Raw genomic sequence first — 22119 nt, forward strand, 5'->3', positions numbered from 1 at the left:
CGCTTTTCACGTGCATCTGATCAGACTGTAACGTGGACCGCATGTGAAGTGACAAGTTGCTGCTGCTGCGGCGCGCGAGAGGGGGGGGCGCGCGCCGCTCTGCAGCGGCATCACCCAAATGCTCCTTTTATCTCAACAAAAAGGAATAAATGTAAGTAAATCCAAAAGGACCGCTGACAGAATCAAATGTTGGGATGGTTCTCCCTCAAATGCTTGAACAATGACTTGTACAATTCTCCCGAGCCAGCGTGATTAAAGTAGAAGCTGTTTATGTCCCGCGGTCTCGTGGTAGAGGCGTGGAAAGAGGCGGGGACTTGCAATAAACTCACACCAGATTGGCGACAGTACTTCCTATAGATTCCATGACTCAGCTATGACTCACAGCGACTCAGACCAATCGCTGGAGATGGGTTGCAGACGTTTGCAAAATGGCGGTAGCCATTTCAGGAAGTGATGGTGAAAGCGGTGGCCTACTTTCGCGAGGAGTGGAGGTAATGCATTTCTAATGGGGGACCTCATAGCTCGATAAGTCCATTATTTTTACAGTCAATGGGCTAGAGGCAATTTTCGGGTACTTGTTACAGGCCCAGGATGTCCCTTGCTTTTATACATCAGCAGCAGGGTTAGCTTTGCTGTATACCGCCTCTCAACCTGATAAATGAGTAACCTGCTACGAGTGTTTGTCTCCATATATTTCACAACATGATATTTTGTCAAAAGTATGCAAAGTTGCTTGCATGCTACCATGCAAGAAACACATATTTTTGTACATGTAGAAAAAAAGAAAAAAATCAGGGAATTGTGGATTCACTTCTCCCATAACATAATGATCCATAAGTTGTTATGGACTCATTCTGATTTCTTGCAAGGTCAAAGCTTAAGGTTTTGTCTTTCTGGTCACAGTTTCTTAATCTCCATCTCCATCCTTTCATCCATCCACCTTCCTCACCCGTTGAGTCCTTTTCAGGGTTGTGGCGTCACCACAGACTGTCCCAGCTACTGTTGGGTAACCAGGTTGGTAAAACAAGAGAATAACTTCTCTGGTATAATATTTATCTACTTCCATTAGATTCCTAGTTGTTTAAAACATCTAAAATATTTTATATATATATCCACCTGAGTAAAGATTCATTTAGTGTTTTCATAAATACTCTCATTTGTAAAGGCTTCATGAAAATAGGCCTTATTTGCTGCATTCATAATATGTCACAAGGATGAATTGCTGCTTTAAAAATTTCATAACCTTAAGGCTTTAATTAAAGGGTGCAGTGTCTGAGGGAGTTTATGTCAGTGTGTGACAGACATAGTTTGATTCAACTTTATAAAAAGAACTAAAAGATTTTGAAACAACACAAACATAAACCACTATATTAAATATTTATTCATTTATGTATGAATAAACAAAAATATGGGAGCTTTTATTCTGAACCCTGAACTTTCACTAAATGTGCACGTGCTATGTTCTTTGGTAACGTGGCACTACTGTCAATGACATTTGACATGAACAGAATGCAGGATATTCACAACAAGCACTTCCTTGTGTGACTCGGCAAAGGCGTGGTTTAAGTACACTACACTTTACGTCGGCGTTTGCGACGCATTCACGTTGCCAGAAAAAATAAAATTCACATAAGATGAAAAATTAGAATCCGGTTAGTTTTCTAAATAAAACGACCAGGTTTTTTACATTAGTCCACAAAACTAGTAAAATTTAAGCCAAAAAATGTTTTAGCTAATAATGAATACACTTAACACATAATTCTAGCGAATTCAAGTAAATGTAACCATTTGTTTTGATATTTATGCAAATGTTTGCTTTTATTTTGAAGGCATACGCACGGGAACGTCGCGCACTGATATGCGCCTCTTCACTCCTCTCCACGTGTACACGGAAGTGTAATATGTCTGTATCGAAGTCTTCTCTGAATGAAGTCGACAAACCCTCCACTCTGTGGCTACTGAACACATTCATCAAAATACTTTAAAGAAAGCAAAAAGGAGAAAAAAAAAGTAAGTATTTTTTTAGACTATTTCCCACTGTTAGAATGGACCTACTTTACGTTCGTAAAAATACTTAAACTTATGTGTACTGCGGTTTTGGTTCAGTTTTTATGAAATTGACGGCGGTAGAAAAAGTTTACAAAAGTTAAGATTTTTAGGGAGTAAAATGTGACATTGTTTTTTCTTATTTGTTGAAAATTTAGATAATTAAACATTTTAAAAGTTGTTTTTCTTGGTCTGGATACTCAAGAAAACACATTTTAGGATGTATTAGTCTAAAAACAAGATTATTCACATGATATATAAAAAGTAAGTGGTTGTAGTGTTTTCTTCGACTTCTATGATTGTTGATGTGGTCAGACAGGCTTGAACCTATTGATTAAAATAGGTGCGTCTCATACCTGTCAGGAGCTTACAAAGCTTTAAGATGTATTAGGTTCTGACAGGGGTGGAGTCACACACCTGGAAGAGCAAAAAGCAACTATTTATGGATTTTATTTTTTGACACATGCTTTTGACAGGCCCAAAAATGGGAGAGAAGATTCTGGTCACTGGCGGAGCGGGATACATCGGGAGTCATTGTGTGCTGGAGCTTATTGAAGCCGGATACCACCCAGTTGTTATTGATAATTTCAGTAATGCAGTACAAGGTACGTTGCTTTTCTGTCATCATATAAGCTTGTTTGTCAGACACACTAATGTTGTGTTTCCATCCTGATCCTGTTGGTGAAGGAGAGGGAGTCGTGGCAGAGAGCATAAGAAGGATAGAGAAGCTGCTGAACACCACCATTGAGTTTCATCAGCTGGATCTCTTGGACCGTCCCGGCCTGGAAAATCTTTTCAAAAAAGTAAAAATATTTATACATCTAATAATCCTGGAATCAAACAGGTTACTATCAGACAATATTTACAAATAAATATCAGTTTTATTTAAATGCTTACTTAAATCAGCTCAAAATATTATTTCCTTAAAAGAATGACCCCTCCTATCAACCACTCATTCCCAGAGTTTTATTTTAAAGTTTTTCATAAAAAAATGAAACAATCATGATTCGTGTAGCCTTCACTTTTCTCATATCTGTAACTGTGTCTGTGCTGCAGCATACTTTCGCCGCTGTGATGCATTTTGCTGGCCTGAAGGCTGTTGGGGAGTCAGTGGAGCAGCCGTTACGCTACTACAAAGTCAACCTCACTGCCGCCATGAACCTGATAGAGGTCAGTGTCCACCTGAATTTTAGATTTTGTCATGCATTCAGATTGGAATGTCCTTACTGCTTCGTAAGTCACTCTTTGCAATAAATGTTTCCTTTGTTGCTGACTCGGCTTTTGGAGTCTACTTGAATACTTAAGTGTACTTCAGTTTGCTTAAATCAACCCTTTTAATTTCTCTGGATTAGTTTGCAAAATGATTATCTTGCATTGTTTAGTTTTTGCCTATAACAAACTCTGACAAGAAGGTAAAAATATTAAAAACAAGAGAAGTAAAACCTAGCTGTGTCATATTTCTACTAATTCCTTCATGGAATACCTCTTGTGTTTTCTTAAAAATACAACTTTTTTGGTTTGTGCATCTTCTAATTGCACATTTACTCAGATTTTTTTATGTTGCTTCACACCAGATATGGTATAATCTTTTGTTTATGTCCACTTTGGTGCAGATCAAGTATATAAACCATGGTGAGTTTGAAAATTTGGGTCTTGGTTCACTTGCAAGTGAACTCTGGTACACTTCACATCAGCGTCAGTATAGGCAGGAAGTCTACCCAGCAAACCAAAAAAGGGAAGTAAAGCAACCAAGTTCCAATAATTGGTGTGTAAATAGGAAAAAAAGCACAAATATTTTTTATTTTTTCCTCCAAAACAATTCTTATTTTGAGCAATACTGCCACCAAAAGAGCCATTGTAGTTGCTGCATATGGTTTGTAATCATGAGTGTGACGTTAAAGGAGACCAATCCAAACTGAAGTGTACGTTTGTGGACTTGTTCCTGCCCTGAATCGAGTCTATTGGACTTTTCTGGTCTGAAAGCACCCACTATCATCTTCCTGACTGTGTTCCATGTTTCTGTACATCTCCACATGTCTCAGGTCATGCAGACTAACAACGTACGCAACTTGGTCTTCAGCAGCTCGGCCACAGTATACGGAGACCCCACCCGCCTCCCCATTGATGAGCAGCACCCCGTTGGGGGCTGCACCAACCCCTACGGCAAAACCAAATTCTTCATCGAGGAAATTATAAAGGATCAATGCAAAGCAGAGAAGGTGCTAACCGCTGAGTAAACCTGTATAGATACGCAAGCTTATAGTCTTATTCGCTCATCATTAAATCCATGTGAGTAGGATTGGAACGCTGTGCTGCTCCGCTATTTCAACCCCATTGGAGCTCATTCCTCTGGTCTGATTGGAGAGGATCCTCAGGGCATCCCCAACAACCTGCTGCCATACGTTGCCCAGGTACCAACAATCACTGCCAAACACATATCCAGACTACTACACAAATACACAAAGCAGTTAAATGGGTTGTCGTGTTCTCAGGTTGCTGTTGGGAGGAGACAGTGTTTGAGTGTGTTTGGAGATGACTATGACACGGTTGATGGCACAGGTACAGACGGAGGTCTTTCATTCAGCTGTCTTTTATTTTGAAGGATGCAAACACCTTTTCCTTTCAGGAGTGAGAGATTACATCCATGTGGTTGATCTGTCAAAGGGTCACATAGCAGCTCTGAAGAAGTTGAAGGAAAACTGCGGCTGCAAGGTGCTTGAAAGGACATTTTCGAACCATTTATTCAAGACACTGATATCCTGACATCTGTGCATTGTTCTGTTTATGTGTGCAGGTTTACAATTTGGGAACTGGAAAAGGCTACTCTGTGCTCCAAGTAGTTAAAGGGATGGAGAAGGCATCTGGCAAGGAGGTGAGTTGCACAAGTTATTCTTCTCAGAGACTTCACAACTTTCAATCTATTTGCATGAATCGATTTAGTGGCTAAATGCTGTTGCAAACGCAATGTGTCTTCTGTAAAGATCCCATACAAGATTGCCCCACGTAGAGGAGGAGACGTAGCATCCTGCTATGCTGACCCTAAACTGGCTGAAGAGGAGCTGGGATGGAAGGCAGAATTTGACATGGAGAGGATGTGTAAGCTCCATGCATTGACTGTAAATAAGAACTGGACTGAGCAAGTGTGACGTCACCCATAGAAAATGACTTAATTCCCGATCTAACCAAATTAAGTAAATTCAGTCGCCATTTTTTATACGATATGGACACCACCATGTTGAAGCCAGGCAGCATCAGTAAACAGTGATTGATCCAGCGTTTCTATGGCAACCACTCTCACCAATCAGGAGTGAGCTTGTCCAAAGTCCACACCCCTACACCTTGAAAGTGGGCTCGTAGGATTTGCCAAACATTTCCCGTGTGAGACCACATGCTTTTATTGAGGAATTTTATATTGGAGCCAGCGGGCACTTCCTGTTTGGAACATTAGCAGGTTACTCTGTCCAGTTCTCATATACAGTCGATGGTTCCATCACACAATGCAATTTGACAATCAGCAAAAAAAAATAGATTCGATAATCTGTGTCATCTTTATATTTTCATTCAGGTGCAGATCTGTGGCGCTGGCAGTCCATGAACCCCACTGGATTTACCAAGAGCACCACGTCCTGATCGATACTGGATGTCTTTATTATGACTGTCTATTTTGTGTTAATTCACCAAAGCAGATACTATTTTCTCCTATTTTTTCATGTCATATTAAAGCAAAGGTCTCAAATTTGAGTTTCTTTCATGTGATTTGTAACTATAGATTGTATAATGGAGTATTTTTTTCTTTATTTGTTTCTGAACAGCAGGGATTCTTTTCTTAACTATAATTATAGAAGTCATAAAAAGGATGAATAAAAAAAATTCTAACAGCAAAATGGTGCTTTGTTTATCATTGAATTCAAAGAAACATTTTTAAAAATTGATTATTTGTCTTTGTTGTGTGATATGTTTTGGAGAAGTACATGTGACTTAAAAAAATACAATATTAAAGATATACTGGAGTAAGGTGAGCCTAAATTCCTGCAGTAATGGTGTTTAAAGTGAGGTACGTGTTGTTCCTGTAAAGAGGCACTGGGGCTTTAAATGGCTCCCTGAACCCTCGGGCACCCTGTTAATAAACACCCACGTCAGCACAGAGCTCCAGTCTCTCTGACCGGGTTTCGGTCTTTAGGGCTGAGCAGGAAGTGCCTGGCTGTGGACCCTGGACGGGGAAAATAAAGAGCGGAGGGGGAGGGTCAATAAAAGGCACAAATAAGCATTTAAATGAAAAAATGGATGTAGAGGCAGATGCAGGGGCGAGTAGAGCGTGCCGGGCGGCGGGTGAATCCAGTCACCAGTGAGTATCGATGCTTTTCTGTCGGGGGATCAGGGCGTCAGCGGGTCCTTGCCGACACCTCGCGCCTGCGAAGGCGTCGCTCGGTCCGGGCAGCAGGCGAGAGCCGCTCGCTGCGCTCCGGACCTCCGGAGAGGAGTGGGGGCGGTCCTCGCGGATGGAAACGGGCGTTTGTTTCATCAAATGGATTCGCGGTGTGATCGTATTTATCTGGGCTCGCGGCGTGCTGCACCGCTGGAGGAGGTCGGTGTCTCTTTTTTTCTCTCCCCATTGTGTGCTGGCTGGAGCCTGAAGTGGGCGTCGCTCCAGGACAGACGGGGCTGCTCCGGCGCCGCTGCCCGCTTTCCTCTCGCAGGACTGCAGCGATCTCGTGTCCGTTTGGAGGTCGAGCGTGGCCGAACCGGGAGGGTGTCTGGATGGACGAGTCTGACTCGGTTCTGAGTGTCATGTGAAGCTCCGGAGTGTGTCAGGCGGGTGTTTCAGCGAGGGTTATCGGGCGCTGCGGAGCTTTTTCAAGCATATCGCGATACTGAAGGACGCGTTTGAATCTGAATCCAAACCACAAAAAATAAAAAAAGGACTAGCTGAGTTTTTATAAAGTAGTCAATTTTTCAAATATGACTTTTAGGATGATTATTTGTATAGTTTTCCTATTCCGATGGACTGCATGAACAGCAGACACATTTGGTAATAACTGTATGATGTATTTGATTAATCCCCGACGCACTCAGGAGACCAAACAGGGATAAATAAATGGATTGTTACCCGTCCTCCCCGATAGAGTCGGGTGTAATCTATTATAAAGCATTTTCTGATTGATGGATCGCTCAGCCAATCAGAGCGCAGAGCGGTGGGCTGGCCTCCCTTTACCATTCAGATGAGCAGTGCACAAAGATGGGACATCTGATGCTCATTTTTAATAGAAAATAAAATGTTTTGCTCACAAAATGTTAATTTCTAGCAAAAAAAAAAATACACATTTGTTTGGTAATAAATAAATAAATAATAACTTGTGCTCATAAAATGCTCATTTGTGAGCACAAAATAGACATTTCTGTGCAACAATTCATACAAAATTTGACCACAATATGCCAGCTTATGCACACTAAATACAAGTTTGTGACCCAAAAATGAACAAATGAACATTTTGTGGCCACAAATTAACATTTCATTTTATGCACACAAATTTTACATTTTGTGCAAATACATTTTATTATTTTATTTATTATTTTATTAGCATTTTTCCCATAATTGTGTATTTTGAGGTCACGAATGAGCATTTTGTGGCCTCAAATTGTTATGTTTTTGGTATAAGTTAGTATTATAACTTTAAGATACCAAATTACTAATTTGTGCACATAAAATACAAATTTGTGGCTACAATATGTAATTTCTTTGAGCAAAGTACAAACTTGTGCTCACAAAATGCTAATTTGTCGCTACAGAATACACATATCTGTGCAATTCATAAAAACATTGACCACAGTATGCCAGTTTATGTACACTAAATACACGTTTGTGACCCAGAAATGCAGAAATTAGTATTTTGTGGCCGCAAATTAAAATTTTATGCACACAAATCAACATTTTGTAGAAAAAAAAATGTTATGCCCAAAAATTGGGTTTCCCTTGTATTAATAAAGTATAATTGATTGAATGACTGATTGATTTTGTGGACATAAATGAGTATTTCTTTGCACAGAACTGACTAATTAAATGTCACAAATCAGCATTTTGTAGCCTGAATTTTTACAAGTTAGTAGTATAACTTTAAGATACTAAATTACTAATTTGTGCACATAAAATGCTAATTTGTACAAACAGAATGCTAAAGAAATATGAATTTGTGGCCACAATACACCAGTTTATTTACACAAAATATCAGTTTGTGACCACAAAATGTTTTTAGTTTGTGTGCACAAATTAGTAATTTTTGCCTACAAAATGATAATGAAATGCTATGTTGCGACCATAAAAATATAGAACCCTAGACACGACTTTCATAAAAGAAATTGTTCACTCAAAGTAATCAATTGTGGCCACAAATTAACATTTTCTGCACACAAATTGGTATTTTTTTTGGACAAAAGTGATTATTTTGTGGCAACAAATTTGTATTATTTTGGTACTGGTTTGTAGTAGAACTTTAAGATTATAATTTGTGCACACAGAATACTAATTTGTGGCCACAACATACCAAATTGTAGCCACAGGTTGTCATTGTGATATGATACATATAGCTCAAGACTGTACCAGAAAAAAATGCACTTTTTTTTAAGAGTAGCTGAGTTTAGAAAAAAAAAAAAACTCTACCAGAATAATAAAATAAATTATATGATACTGACAGCAACGTGTTTTGGTGTGGTACCTATTCCAAGTCAAAACTATGTAGTACATGTCTCATAACAACAAAAGCCGTGAGGCTGACTGAATATTTAACGAGATCTTGTTGTTTTGGATGTTCCATAGAGCTGTTCAAAGACGCTCAGTGTGCTGTGCTTCCAACTAGTGGTCGGGGTTAAGATGAAGACAAGAGTCAGACCATGAAGGACACTCATAGACAAGTAATCGTTGTCTTGTCAGTATTTTAAATCGATACAAGCATCACCAAAGAAAATAATTGATTTTTTCCCTACATCCGTCGGTAAACCCCAGGACTGTACCTGCAGTCCTGGGGTTTCTGGCTGGTAGACCTCCCGATTTAGATCCAGTACCCTTGCCCTGCATGTTTTTCTTGTTTCCACCGTCTAAGATCTTCTGTAAATCCTGATGATCCTAGTCCCTGTGGTTGGAATCAGGTGTGCTGCAGCAGGGGAATTAATAAAACAGACAGCGCATGGATCACTGCCCTGACCCAGAATTACAGAAGCAAGCTGCAGCTGATTTATTTTTTCTGTCTCACCAGATCTAGACATGCATTTAAAACAGTAGTGAGCTGTGCGAACTCTGTGGTGTTGTGTCCTGCAGGCAACCTCAGAGGTGGTTCAACACGGCTGACATCACAGTGGCTCACCAAAGCAACCTACTGAAGCAGCTCAACCAGCAGCGCCGCCAGGAGCTCTTCTGCGACTGCAGTGTGCTGGTGGAGGGGCAGCTCTTCCTGGCCCACCGCAACATCCTGTTTGCCAGCAGCGGCTACTTCCGCATGCTGCTGTCCCAGGGCTCCGACAGCTCCCTCGAGACCGTTAACGCCACATTTGACGCCTTCAGCCCGGAAACCTTCACCATCATCCTGGACTTCATCTACTCCGGCCAGCTGGACCTCTCCAGTCACAATGTCATCGAGGTCATGTCCGCAGCGAGCTACTTACAGATGAACACTGTCATCAACTACTGCAAGAACTTCATCAAATCCTCCTTGGACATCAGCGTCAAAGAAGAAGACAGCGACCGCGGCCTCAGCTTGTCTGAAACCTGCAGTTTTGCCAGCGGAGCGGGTGAGGAGTCTGCAGAGCAGCCACAGCCGAGACCCGGTTCTGTCAGCCCGCCACCAGCTCTCTGGACCCGCGACAACTCCAGGTCCCAGTCTTCCTTTAAAGACCCCGAAAGGGATGTTTCTGTCTCCACCTTGAAGACCAGCCCCAACAGTCCTGAGATTAGTGCAGAGGGAGATGACCTGCAGGACCCTCAGGACCCTCTGTACACGTTACCCGGATCGGAACGCCGGCGTGGAAGGGCGGCGGCCAAACGGAGACCGTCTAACAGCACCCGCCCTGGCCAGCAGGAAGACCAGGACATTCAGGAGCCGAGGTCACTAAAAGTTGAAAAGATAGACGAGCTTTACGCCTCACTGCCACAAATCGTGGGTGTTATCGGCCATTACAATAAAGGTGTGTTGAGATATGCCTTAAATACAAAAAAACAGCTTAGTTGGACAGAAATTCTTAACATTTGAGATGTTTTTTTAATGTATTTTCAGATTCTAGTCCAGTTATGCGCTTCAAATGCCCCTTTTGTACCCACACGGTGAAGCGCAAGGCAGACCTGAAGCGTCACCTGCGCTGCCACACCGGCGAGAGGCCTTACCCATGTCAGGCCTGCAACAAGCGCTTCACCCGTCTGGAGCATCTCCGCAACCATTTCGAGACGGCAAGTCTAATCACAATCAATAAAAACAGATTTACCACAGGCTTATATACCAAACCTAAATACATTTATGTTTTCTGCAGATTCATCAAGCCAGGAAGCTGGTGTGCAGGAAGTGTAAGTGTCAGGTGACGGAGGAGACCGGCCACGTGGTGTGCGAAGGAACCCGACGCTACCGCATGTGCACGGCCTGCATCCAGGAAGTGGGCTGTGACGACATCCCGCTAGAAAGTCTGGGGGAGTCCAAGGAGGAGCCAGCCCTGTTACTAGGCGTGGATGGGGAGGAGGAGGGAGACAGCAAGAGGAACTGGATGATGAACGATGAAGATGAACTTGCAGAGGACTCGGGGGCAGACCTCATCATCCAGCAAGTGGATGACAGCGATGAGGAGCTGCAGTGAGACGGGGACGATGTGTGTACATTTGTGCTCTGTGCATTTCCTAAAAAAATTGCATCTGGTGATGTAAATAAAAAACTATTATGATGTATTAGGAGCCAGACAGTTACATACGACTCATTAATCTTTAACTTCAATATGGTTTGTGTAAATCATCTTAAAAATATGCAGTATCCAAAGCATGTATATTCTGTTCTTCTTTTTATTCTGTCACGTATAACCATTTCAAGTGGTGTTTTTAATCTTTTAATGCATGAAATCACAGCTTTTTTGGATATTCCTCTTGGCACTTATGCCAAACAAAGTTTCTCAGACTGGATAGCTTGAATGCTTCAAAGGAGTTGAGGAGAAATGAGAGCAGATCTTTCTCTTTACGTGTCTGTTGCAAATGCTTGTTCTTGTTTATAAAATGCACTAAGTTTAAAATTTATTCTAAATTATTGGTTTAACTGTTTATTTTTTACTTTTTGACACAATAAAGATATTTTTATATTTTTGTTTCTTTGTCGTTATTAAAGCCACCATTAAATCAGTTTTGGTCTTTACCTTTGAGAATAAATCTGCAAAAAATTTACCTAACTGTTTTGACATTCTCATTTGACCAGTTTCTTGATTTGAAACTAAAGTTAAAAATTGCCACCAGTTAAGTATTTAAGATATCACTTTCAAACTGTCTGATACAATGAGGTGCATCATCTTTTTTTACTGGTGTTTTATTGATGCAATATGAAAAAGTTACTTTAAATTAATAATTTGTTGCCATACATTTTTATTTTGTTTGCACAAATGAGTAATTTTTTGACACAAATGAGCATTTTATTAGCATTTTGTGCACACAAATAAGTATATTGTACACACAGATTGGGCATTGCACACACAGATTCCTATATTTTGCTCACGTATTTTGTGCACACAAATTAGTTTTTTGTGCACAAATTAGTAAATTGTGCATACAAAACAGTACATTGTGCACACAAATTAGCATTTTGAAGCCATAAATTGGTAGGGCGGATTGAAGATACTAAAATACTGATTTTTGCCCATAAAATGCATTTTTTGAGCAAATGAAATTCTCATTTGTGCCCACAAAATGTGTGGCCATGAAATAATTTTTAGTCCACAGAAAATACGAATTTGACTGCCACAAAATGGGAAAAAAAAAAAAAAGCTAATTTGTGGCAGTGAAATACTAAGTTGTATGCATGAAATACTAATTTATTTGCATAATATACTAAGTTCTGTGCACACCACACTACTGCATGTGCACAATATACTAATTTGTGGACACAATATGCTAATTTGCGTGTACAAAATGCTTATTTGTGGCTACAAAATTTCTGTACAATAAAAACACATTTGTGTGGATATAAAGCTAATTTGTGCACACAATTTGAAAATTGTGCTCACAAAACACTAATTTATGACTACAAAATAATAACTTGTCATCACAAAATACAAATTTCTATGCAATAATTAAACATTTGTGTGCACAAAATGCAAATTTGTGACCAAACTATGCCATTTACGCACACAAAATATGACAATATATTTATTTGTGTCCATAAAGTACTTATTTGTGCCTACAAGTTGCTATTTTTGCCCACATAATGATAATAAAAAATGCTTATTTGTGGCCATGAAATTATGGACAAAAAAATGCTATCCCCCAATTTAATAAATTGTGGTCACAAATTAGGTTTTTGTGAGCACACAAATTCGCATTTTGTGGCCAAACTTTGTATTCTGTGCACACAAATCGGTATTTTGTGGACCCAAATCAGTATTGCACAAACAAATTAGTAACACATTAGCATTTTGTGCCCACAAAGTAGTAATTTTTGTGCATAAATTAGCGGACAATACGTTTTAATTTGCTTTGTTTTCATTTATTTAGTTAATTTTTTAATAATGTTGATAAAAAAAAAAGTTATTTTTAATATCACAACCAGGGGTCCGTGCTCATTATTGTTACAAATCATTCGAAAACCTAAGCAACAGTCAAGAAACCATTAAAATCCTCGCTAAACTAGCATTTCTCTAAAGGAAATAAAAGTAGTGTCAACCTCTGGTCTGTAGAGGGCGCTCCTTCGCTCCTCCCTGGTGGGCGCGTGACGTCACGGAGAGGGCTGTCATGGCGGCTGTGGTCAGGCTTCTCAACAGAGGGGTTTTAAGCTCAGCGATGGGTCAACATTACCTGGCGTTGAGCACCGCAGCGAAGGTTCAAGCGGTGAGTATTTAATTTACAGCTAAGTCCATATTCTTAGGGTTAAATGACTCCAAAGAAAACTAACTTTCACAGAGCTAGTAGCTACCATGCTAGTTTTGTTTACCTACTAACCCATGAAGGAGGTCATTTGTTTATTTTTCCTTTTTGACGCACTTTGTGACTGTCAGGTCCGTTTCACCTTTTTCTGACCTTTAATGTCGAGACTCTTTATGTTTTTATTTTGTTGAATTTTCCCAGAGTGGCTTAAAAGCGGGCCACGCGCTCCCAGAGAAGGTGAAGATCGTGGAGGTGGGACCCAGAGATGGACTTCAAAACGAGAAGGTGACATTCACATGTTTACAGTAGAACATTCAGACCCGGTTTGAACCTGCTTAAGGGCAGTAATGACGTAACATCGCTGTAACTATTCCCAGAAGACTCAGTCCTGACGGTTCAGGTGAAACAGGTGCATAGTTAAAATCAATCGGTGCTGCTTTGACTTCTTTTTGCAGAGCATCGTCCCTACAGAGGCTAAAATTCATTTGATTGACATGCTGTCAGAGTCAGGCCTGCAAGTCATCGAGGCCACCAGCTTTGTTTCTCCGAAGTGGGTCCCTCAGGTCAGTAGCTGCCTCATTGGTTTGTGAGGAGAGTACGGACACGCCCACTTTTGCAGAACTGACCTGTTTCTGTCTGCTCACCTGGTTAGATGGCTGACCAGGTGGAGGTGATGAAAGGGATTCAAAGGAAACCAGGAGTGACTTATCCAGTCCTCACGCCCAATCTCAAGGGTTTCCAGGCTGCTGTAAGTTCACCGAGACTTCCTGTTCCCATCATGCTCCAAAGAGCGCGAAAACATGTTAGAATAAAGAAAAGAAGTGACACAGATGAAGTACAAAACGGCATTAATAAGCATCACTGACAGAGCGATAAATAGATTGGCTTTCAGATCTCAAATTTACGATTCTACATTCATTTATTTTCAACTTTTCATAATTAGTTTTTATTCATCTTTGGTTCATTATACAATTGCATGTATATTTTCAACCCAGCCCTACATACAGTAAATTACAGTTTTCTGTTACCTTAGACTACCCTCACATATCCCAGAATTCCACTGTGTGCAGCTTTAATGCAAGTTTTTCAGCTAATTTGGCAGGTGGCTGCATGGCGACAGTAGTAATCAGGAGCAGTCTCATTTTTACACAAGGTGTTGGAACTGTGGAGGTTTTGAGAAAAAATTACAATTAAATGGCCACCAGATTATTATTCTTTTTACATCGGTCAGTGGCCCCTCTGACATGGTACTTGCTATGGACAGCCGCCGTCCAATCAGAACTGCTGCAGGCCGATGACCCGGCTGACACTATCTTGCTGTTGCCCACGTTTGTAACGTCATCTCTGCCTCGTCTGCAATAAAAAAACCAGCAAAAAATCAAATTCAGGATCATTAAATTAGGAGAGAATTGGAATCCCAGATTTTTTTCAAGCTCTTTATGATCAAACACAGTTCAAGTCATTCTGGAGAACTTTATCTTCACAGTTATTGGATAAGATTGAATAAATCAGTTAAAAATGTTCTTAAAAAATAAAATAATCTTCCATGTCTCCATCTACAAGAGAGTTGACTTCTTCTTCCCCTCAGCCTTACAGGAGACGTCCCTCGTGTTCATCTGTTTAGTCTGATGAGAATGGTCATTTTTTTTTTTCCTCCCTGTTCTTTCTGCAGGTAAAGGCAGGAGCGTCTGAAGTCGCCATATTTGGTGCTGCATCAGAGCTGTTCAGTAAGAAGAACATAAACTGCTCAGTGGATGAGAGTTTACAACGCTTTGACGAAGTCATGAAAGCAGCGAAGGAGGCCGCTGTGCCAGTTAGAGGGTATGATTACCGGTTTCCTCTCTACCGCCAACACACTTTTAAATCATCAGGAGTTGTTTAAGTCTCGTATCCGTGTTTCACGTCACCACAGTTATGTCTCGTGCGTCGTCGGATGCCCATATGAAGGCAAGGTGGCACCTGAGAAAGTTGCACATGTGAGTTCTGACTAAAAGTATTCTGCCTTTTTTTTTTTTGGACACAATAACCGTACGTCTACGTCACAGGTGGCTAAGCGTCTGTACGCCATGGGCTGCTATGAGATCTCCCTGGGCGACACTATCGGGGTCGGGACTCCTGGTAGCATGGTGGACATGCTTGAGGCTGTGACCAGAGAGGTGCCAGTCAGCGCTCTGGCAGTGCACTGCCATGACACCTACGGCCAGGCTTTGGCTAACATCCTCGTCGCCTTGCAGGTACTGTTCACGTCTAATATTTTATTTAGAAATCTCTAGAATAAAATCTCCAGTAAAATGAAGACATTCCTTTATTTTTGTTGTTTTTCTAGATGGGTATCAGCGTGGTGGACTCGTCTGTAGCCGGACTGGGGGGCTGTCCGTACGCTCAGGGGGCTTCTGGAAACGTTGCGACCGAAGACGTTGTTTACATGCTGCACGGACTTGGAATTCAGACGGTAAGAAGAAGCTGATTATTGATCATTTTTAGACATTTTTATTTCCATCTCTCTACCTTTAACCACATTTTATAAAAATTGTTTCCTTCAATTCTTTAAATCATTAACTCTTAAAGTCATTAAAAAGCACTCACATCCTCGAGAGCACAACAACCAGAGAAGTTTCGGTTTGTTGTTCCGTGTCAAAGTGTGTGAAATGTGTGCTTAGCTTTTACCCATCCTCCTCTGGGCTGATTGGTGAGATGCAGTCAGAAAAAGAAGGTGAAAAGGCCAAAAAAAAGAAAAACTGTCAGGATTAACATTTAAATCTTGAATCCATCTTCAGAACACCACCTACCATTAGGCAAAGGTGATGTAGGTCTTGTTTCAGGGCCACATATTCTTACCCAGCAACAACTTAGAGATACCATCAACCTATGAAGTATGTTTTTGGACTGTGGGAGGAAGCCAAATGACTTTGGCACAAGAGTCTGCCGATATGATGTGCTTTAAGATATACGTCATGATACGACACGTATCCCAATACAGTACCAGACAATATTTCACTTTTTTTTTTAATTAAGACTCAAGAATTATCAGAATATTAATACATTTTTCACATTAGTAAATTGTAAATTGCATATTATTTAATGATCATAACATTAGTATATAACATTAAGCACTGTAACTGTCTCTGAAACAAGTTGCTTTTACTTGAGCAAATCCATGATGCTTTTCTTTTGGTAGTTTAGGAAATATTTAAGTGGGGAAAAAAAAGACTGTACTACATGTTTGCTTATAAATAATTAATTAAATATGACCTTGGCAGTTTTTTAATTGATACAAGAATCGCCAAATAAAGTATTGTGATATTTCACTGAATTGATAATTTCTTACATCCATGTTAACCACCACACCACCATCAAGCCCAACTTGGATGCAATAAATGATAAATGATAAATATTGAAAAATAAATAAATAAGGCAGAAATTTCCAAATAAATTGGAAAACTAAAGCAAAAACATTTATTTTTATTTCATCAAATGAAACATGAAGAAGTAAATGGAAAAATCTAATATTATTCATGTATTGTTTAGTATCTTTTTTAGGATTTATGTATTACAACAGGAAAAAAGAGCAAATAAATAGAAATAAAAAAATAATAATCAGATTCAACACATATAATTAGGAGTGCAGCACTCCTAATTATATGTGTTGGATTCTTTTTAAGCCCTCCCATTTTTTTAATCCTCCATAAATCAGTTCAATCAGTGTCTGATGCGTCCTACCAGCAGGTGGAGTTCAGTCTACAGCTCGGCTCACATTTAAGCAATCAAAATGTGACGGCCATAAATCTTACTGTCTTTAAGAGAGTGGATAGATTTTTTTTTTTCATTCCCTGAACTAACTTTAAATTAAAAAAAAAAAAGTCTGTTGGTGAAGTTGTTGGCTTGGAAAAAAGAAGTACTTCGTCTAGTTCAAACACACACATCTTGGAAAAAGATCATCTTGAGCCGATCTCTTAAAGTCAAAGCTTCTGAAGTTTTCATTATTTGTGACTAGTCTGTAATATTTAAAGAAAAGTGGATCAACACAGTATTAAAAATACCAACACACGTGTCAAAATAGATATATTTGTAACATTTTTGGGCCGTACTTTGACAGATGTTTGGGTTTTGTGTGTATTTTCTTGTTTAAAGCTGCTCTCAGAGTGTGAACGTTTCTCCTCAGGGGGTGGAGCTCTCAAAGCTGATGGACGCTGGAGCTTTCATCTGTCGGACTCTCAACAGGAAGAGCAGCTCCAAAGTGGCACAGGCCACCTGCAAACTGTAGAAAGCACACTCGCTCTCACTATTGTGCAGACTCATCGTCATCTTCGGAGTGATGTCACGACTGCTCGTAATGAATCCAAAAATGACCACACTGGACGGTGCCTTACAGGAAGTCACGAAGAATCAAGTTTGAATAATTGTTTAAGAACTTGATTCATAGCAGTTAGTAAGATATGTAAAATGAACTTTTTGTTGTGTTAAATGTGTATATGTTTATTTATTTTAAACGAATCTCTTAAATTCCAGTTTGTACAGATTATAGAAAACTTTCAAAATAAAGTATTTCACAATAAAAGCTGGTATTAATCATTTTTGTAAATAGCTTTTTTGTGAATATCTGTATGATTCTGTGAGTTGGTGACAAAAGCAAAACCAAAAATGAGTGTTCATCGTGATTTTCCAGTTTTTAAGTGACAAAAAAAAACTTCTTAGTTTTTTCTAAAAACCTGATGGACAAGTTTACTTCAGGGCTCTGAGTTCTGGACATTTGAAACTTGTTGCACAAATGCACACATTCCTTTTAATGTATTTCCATTTATACAATTTTATACAAAATACAAATAATTGCACAAAAACATGTATCCCACCTGTGTGAAAATTGCATACCACAGTTTATTAAAACACCCGTCTGTGTTGCACTCAGACGCCACATTTAAAGGATGTTTTTGATGGATTTGGATAAAAAGAAACTGTACAAGCACAAAAACTGATGCACAGACCTGAGACTTTGGCAACATGCCTGCTGATGACACTTAAAGGAGTAATAAACAAGAAATGCAATAGAAACTTTTTTTTTTTTTTTTGCAATTATTTAACAATCTTCAAGTATTGCAGTTTTCCAGCAAACTGACTTTCTGGAGCTTCCCGACTGTTTCACCTCCTCAATCAAGTCGGGTGACGTCGTAAAGTTTGATGGGAGGAATCATTTAAAGGCCCATTGAGAGGAACCAGCCAAGCCCTCAAGAGAGCTTGAGATGCGTCACCACGGAGACGACCAAAGACTTCTGAATACCTCTGCCAGGTGTGTCCTAAGTGACTGTTTTTTTCCCTTCCTTTTCCCCTCCCTTATAATCTCCAATCACAAAAAAGACTGAAACAAGATCAACTGGAATGTTCGTTGGGGCAGAAGTCAAGAGGCGCACCGCCACGAGTTCAAGTAGAAAAACCGTTCATGGAGACAAATAAATATGTGTTTTTAGAGCAGATCTGTGAAGTTGATTTGAAAAAACCCGAGTTGAAATGATTCTTTCAGTCAGAAGTGAAGGATTCAGTCCTGATGGCTTAACTTCCAGACTTATGCTGCAGTTTGGCCCATGAATCATTTGTGAGGGGATTAAATCCAAAAACCGTTTGGCGTCTGCTCTTTGGGGTGATGATCATTACAACTGCAAAGACAAATTCGGAGCAGAGGCTCGGATCTTCTTTTCGAGCGAGGGTCCAAGTGGCCTCTGTGGTAAATTATAGAGATTGTTGAAGGATGGAGGCAAGTCTTTGTCATCCTTCTCCTCTTCCTTTGAAATCTGCAGATTGCTCCTCCTCATGTGGTTGTTGTACTGATCGTGGTAGACGGCAACATGGCGGCGGTGCTGCTTGATCTTGTGCGCGATTCTCGCGATGCGCTTGGAGATGAGATAGATGATCTCGCAGATGTTGAGGACGACGCAGAGGGCCGATGCCCCCACCATGAAGTATGTGAAGACCCTCTTTTCGGTGGGGTGTCCTACGTAGCAGTCCACCACGTTGGGACAAGGCATCACCTCGCACTTGACCAGTCTGGGCAGGTCGAAGCTGTCGTAGACGCGGTGGAGGATGTAGAGGAAGCCGATCTCGATGCCCGTCTTGGCGAAGAGGCTGATTAGGTACGTCCACCACAGGCCGCCATGTTTCTTCCCCGTGTTATTGTAGAGCTTGCTGTCCTCCCCAAACTTGGCCTTGTGCTTACGTTCACGGTCATTCCGGTACGCCACGTGCATGACCACCATGAAGGAGGGGCAGGTCACGAAAATGAGCTGCAGGGCCCACAGGCGAATGTGGGAGATGGGGAAGAAGTGGTCGTAGCAGACGTTGGAACAGCCCGGCTGCTTGGTGTTGCAGTCAAAGTCCTTCTGGTCGTCCCCCCACACCCGCTCGGCTGCCACCACATACACCATCACCCTGAAGACGAACACCACCGACAGCCACAGCCGCCCAAACGCAGTGGAGTACTTGTTGACCCCACTGAGGAGAGCTTGGAAGGTCTTCCAGTCCATCTTCTGGGCTGCTGATCAAATATCTCTGGAATATCTGGAATTCTTCTCTTTCAGCTGGAAGATTTTTCTGGAAGAAAAACAACAATAACTGCTTTGATCACATTTGATTTTAAAGATCTAACTTTGACGTTCATTCTCACAAATGCCAAAGCTGTTTTCATGTTGAGACAATTCCAAACTGTGACTCATCCGGGAGCAACGGCAGATCTGGAGAAATTGGGTTCAGGGTAGTGGATCCAACGTCGTTGCGCGCACGCGAATTCTCATTTAACTTACTATGTTCTAAATTTAATATAATAATAATGATTCAAAAAACAAATTTAGGAGAATATTGCCCAGCTTTGTATTCGTAACCATAAAAAATGTCAAAAAATGACGCTGGATACGGAACAAACCAGAAAAAGCGCCTTTACGCACGACTCGAAGCCGTTTTACGCACATTTTTTCGGAATAATCTTCGCTCTTAATCGATTCCTAAACTTTATAAACACATCTTTTACAGTGTAAGCCCACAAAACACCGCCTCAAACACGACTCCAATCCCTTCTGACAGACACACACGCTCGGCACAACAAACCAAAACTTTTTCCACATTTGTAGCGAGTTTTTCCCTTACCTTCAAATGTAAAAATCCATAACTACTTCCAATGTATCTTCTGAATGAGTGTAACTAACACACTGTTGATGGTTTAAAGCTAGTTTTTGTGTGTTTTAGCGCACAAACTTGGCTGCTTCCAGCAGGTATTCGCCTCTGTGTGGAGAACTGCGCCTGTGGGAGGAGTCTGAGGAACTTCCCCAGATGTTCCTCAAGGTTCCTCCCTCCTCCTCTTTCTCTCGAGGCCTCCATTTCTGCTCCTTGCTTCAGAGAAAGTCGAGGACATTTTCACTTTACAACATAGAGAAAAGATTATCACTTTATTAAATCAGGAATTATTAACCCAACTTCTTTTTATTGTTTGTTTTGGATTACTGTAAAAATGCACATATTAAAAGGATACTTTTAAGAGAAACGTTATGTTTGCGGCTCTATGGAGACTTATGTATAAAAGTTTGACTATAAAAACTCTTGATGATACAAAAGGAACGTCAGTGTCATGACTTTCTCGTTCTTTGTTTCCAAGAACAGGACTGCCAACTTGTTTCGACTTGCCAACTGGTGTTTGTTACCCAAGAGCAGCCGTAGAGGCACACCTTACAGTGAATAACTCTTTTTTAATTCTTCCAGGCTTTCACATGCAAAAACAAGCCAGCTTTAATAAGGATGTTCTGACCGCACTGCCTAAGTGTGGTTTTAAAGAAGTTTATTCCTCTTTCGTAGAAAGATCTTCCACATTATTTGAACTAGCAAGACTGTGCAAGATGAGCCGACAGCCTCAAAGTCCTCAGATGTCACTATTATCACTGATCTCCTGGGATCTCCGGTTGTTGTTGACGCTTTGACATGCTCACATTTTATAAGAAGACGGTGTAACAGTAGCAGGGTAATTTGTGGAATGAAAGGACACACATTTCTTAAGAGGAGGCAGCCTTGAATCCATGGGAGGTCTCCGTGATTCTCTGCAGCTGCTCCTTATCTTTACTAGAAACTTTTCCAAAAGGAACATCGGCAGGTCATCAGCAGCTTCATGTCAGGTTGTTCCTCCTCTTTCATCCAAAGAAGTGACAGATCAGATCCACCAAAATCTAGTTTTCCTTATTTTTCCAGAGTTAAGACTGAGAACCATGCTGCTACTTCCCCATTTTTGTTTATGGTTCTCTCCAAGAGTACAGATTCAAGATTCAAAGATTCAAGATTCAAGATTCAAAGGGTTTATTGTCATATGTACAGTAAAGAAACGGGTTTCCCTGTACAATGAAATTCTTACTTTGCAGCTCACTCTGAATGCCATAAAGATAAAAAATATAAAGTTTTTTGGATATTTACAGGATGACAGAAAACAAGGTATATATAAGAAATAAACAAACTATGCATATGTTAGTGACTAAGATATTTACAAATCAGTTGTGCAAATTTACAGTGGACATTATTGTGCAAAGGAGACTGACAGAACTGGATAGTGGGGTACATGTGCAGTTGTTATTAAGGTGCATTAATAATGATGAATAGTCCAGTAATGATACATATATATATATGATAAATAATCCAGATGTGCAAAGGAGCAGTCTGCTGTTGCAGACTCCTGTCAGCTGTTAGGAGTCTGATAGCAGAGGGAAAGAAAGAGTTCCTGAGTCTGCTGGTCCTGAATTTCACACTCCTGTACCTCCGGCCCGAGGGAAGGAGAGTGAACAGACCACCAGTGAAGGCTGTTTTGTAATGATCACTGACTATGTGGGGATGCTGATGTTTATCTTATGTGAAAACATACTTCTCAAGTCTGTCTGACATTGAGAAAGTGAAGTGGACCCAGGTCAGTTCAGGTCTTGTGTTCCTAAAGCCTCTGTAGCTTGTAGGAAGGACAAAGGCCCCCAAAC

At 40.4% G+C, this 22119-nt stretch overlaps 4 protein-coding genes across 7 annotated transcripts; 3 read left to right on the forward strand and 1 right to left on the reverse strand.

Moving 5' to 3' along the window:
- The first annotated feature begins 1854 nt into the window (after positions 1-1854).
- Positions 1855-5825, forward strand: gale (UDP-galactose-4-epimerase). Of its 2 annotated transcripts, none has more exons than XM_024273412.2 (11): positions 1855-2010; positions 2523-2651; positions 2734-2849; positions 3103-3216; positions 4089-4265; positions 4344-4457; positions 4539-4605; positions 4673-4758; positions 4841-4918; positions 5028-5142; positions 5612-5825. In XM_024273412.2, the coding sequence occupies exons 2-11, from the start codon at positions 2531-2533 to the stop codon at positions 5674-5676; spliced, it is 1053 nt and encodes a 350-aa protein (XP_024129180.1). In that variant the 5' UTR covers positions 1855-2010; positions 2523-2530; the 3' UTR covers positions 5677-5825. The 2 variants fall into 2 exon arrangements, with proteins under 2 accessions (XP_024129180.1, XP_024129190.1); XM_024273422.2 differs by having other exon boundaries at positions 1865-2014.
- A 313-nt stretch (positions 5826-6138) lies between these two features.
- zbtb8a (zinc finger and BTB domain containing 8A) lies at positions 6139-11369 on the forward strand. 3 transcript variants are annotated; one of them, XM_024278875.2, is made up of 4 exons: positions 6139-6391; positions 9356-10218; positions 10308-10477; positions 10558-11369. In XM_024278875.2, exons 1-4 carry the CDS (start codon positions 6327-6329, stop codon positions 10873-10875), a joined length of 1416 nt encoding a protein of 471 aa, XP_024134643.1. In that variant the 5' UTR covers positions 6139-6326; the 3' UTR covers positions 10876-11369. The 3 variants fall into 3 exon arrangements, with proteins under 3 accessions (XP_024134643.1, XP_024134633.1, XP_036065858.1); XM_024278865.2 differs by lacking the exon at positions 6139-6391 and adding an exon at positions 6401-6631; XM_036209965.1 differs by lacking the exon at positions 6139-6391 and adding an exon at positions 8331-8952.
- Positions 11370-12940: 1571 nt separating this feature from the next.
- Positions 12941-17600, forward strand: hmgcl (3-hydroxy-3-methylglutaryl-CoA lyase). The gene is made up of 9 exons (XM_024274419.2): positions 12941-13099; positions 13337-13420; positions 13591-13698; positions 13788-13883; positions 14808-14956; positions 15048-15111; positions 15181-15369; positions 15462-15587; positions 17298-17600. Exons 1-9 carry the CDS (start codon positions 13004-13006, stop codon positions 17397-17399), a joined length of 1014 nt encoding a protein of 337 aa, XP_024130187.1. The 5' UTR covers positions 12941-13003; the 3' UTR covers positions 17400-17600.
- A 306-nt stretch (positions 17601-17906) lies between these two features.
- On the reverse strand, positions 17907-20438 carry gjb3 (gap junction protein beta 3). The gene is made up of 2 exons (XM_024274433.2): positions 20264-20438; positions 17907-19714 (listed from the first exon to the last, which is right to left on the reverse strand). The coding sequence occupies exon 2, from the start codon at positions 19645-19647 to the stop codon at positions 18778-18780; it is 870 nt and encodes a 289-aa protein (XP_024130201.1). The 5' UTR covers positions 19648-19714; positions 20264-20438; the 3' UTR covers positions 17907-18777.
- Positions 20439-22119: the final 1681 nt, after the last annotated feature.

Source organism: Oryzias melastigma, linkage group LG22, assembly GCF_002922805.2.
Source record: "Oryzias melastigma strain HK-1 linkage group LG22, ASM292280v2, whole genome shotgun sequence".
In the NCBI taxonomy this organism is placed as follows: Eukaryota; Metazoa; Chordata; class Actinopteri; order Beloniformes; family Adrianichthyidae; genus Oryzias; species Oryzias melastigma.

Coding starts and splice junctions, on each gene's coding strand:
- zbtb8a (XM_024278865.2), top strand. CDS start 6,402: ATGCTTTTCTGTCGGGGGATCAGGGCGTCAGCGGGTCCTTGCCGACAC. Junction 6,632..9,355: donor GTGCTGCACCGCTGGAGGAG/GTCGGTGTCTCT, acceptor TGTGTCCTGCAG/GCAACCTCAGAGGTGGTTCA. Junction 10,478..10,557: donor TCCGCAACCATTTCGAGACG/GCAAGTCTAATC, acceptor TGTTTTCTGCAG/ATTCATCAAGCCAGGAAGCT.
- gjb3 (XM_024274433.2), bottom strand. CDS start 19,647: ATGGACTGGAAGACCTTCCAAGCTCTCCTCAGTGGGGTCAACAAGTAC.
- gale (XM_024273412.2), top strand. CDS start 2,531: ATGGGAGAGAAGATTCTGGTCACTGGCGGAGCGGGATACATCGGGAGT. Junction 2,652..2,733: donor TTTCAGTAATGCAGTACAAG/GTACGTTGCTTT, acceptor CTGTTGGTGAAG/GAGAGGGAGTCGTGGCAGAG. Junction 3,217..4,088: donor CCGCCATGAACCTGATAGAG/GTCAGTGTCCAC, acceptor CACATGTCTCAG/GTCATGCAGACTAACAACGT.
- hmgcl (XM_024274419.2), top strand. CDS start 13,004: ATGGCGGCTGTGGTCAGGCTTCTCAACAGAGGGGTTTTAAGCTCAGCG. Junction 13,421..13,590: donor ATGGACTTCAAAACGAGAAG/GTGACATTCACA, acceptor TTCTTTTTGCAG/AGCATCGTCCCTACAGAGGC. Junction 13,884..14,807: donor TCAAGGGTTTCCAGGCTGCT/GTAAGTTCACCG, acceptor TTCTTTCTGCAG/GTAAAGGCAGGAGCGTCTGA.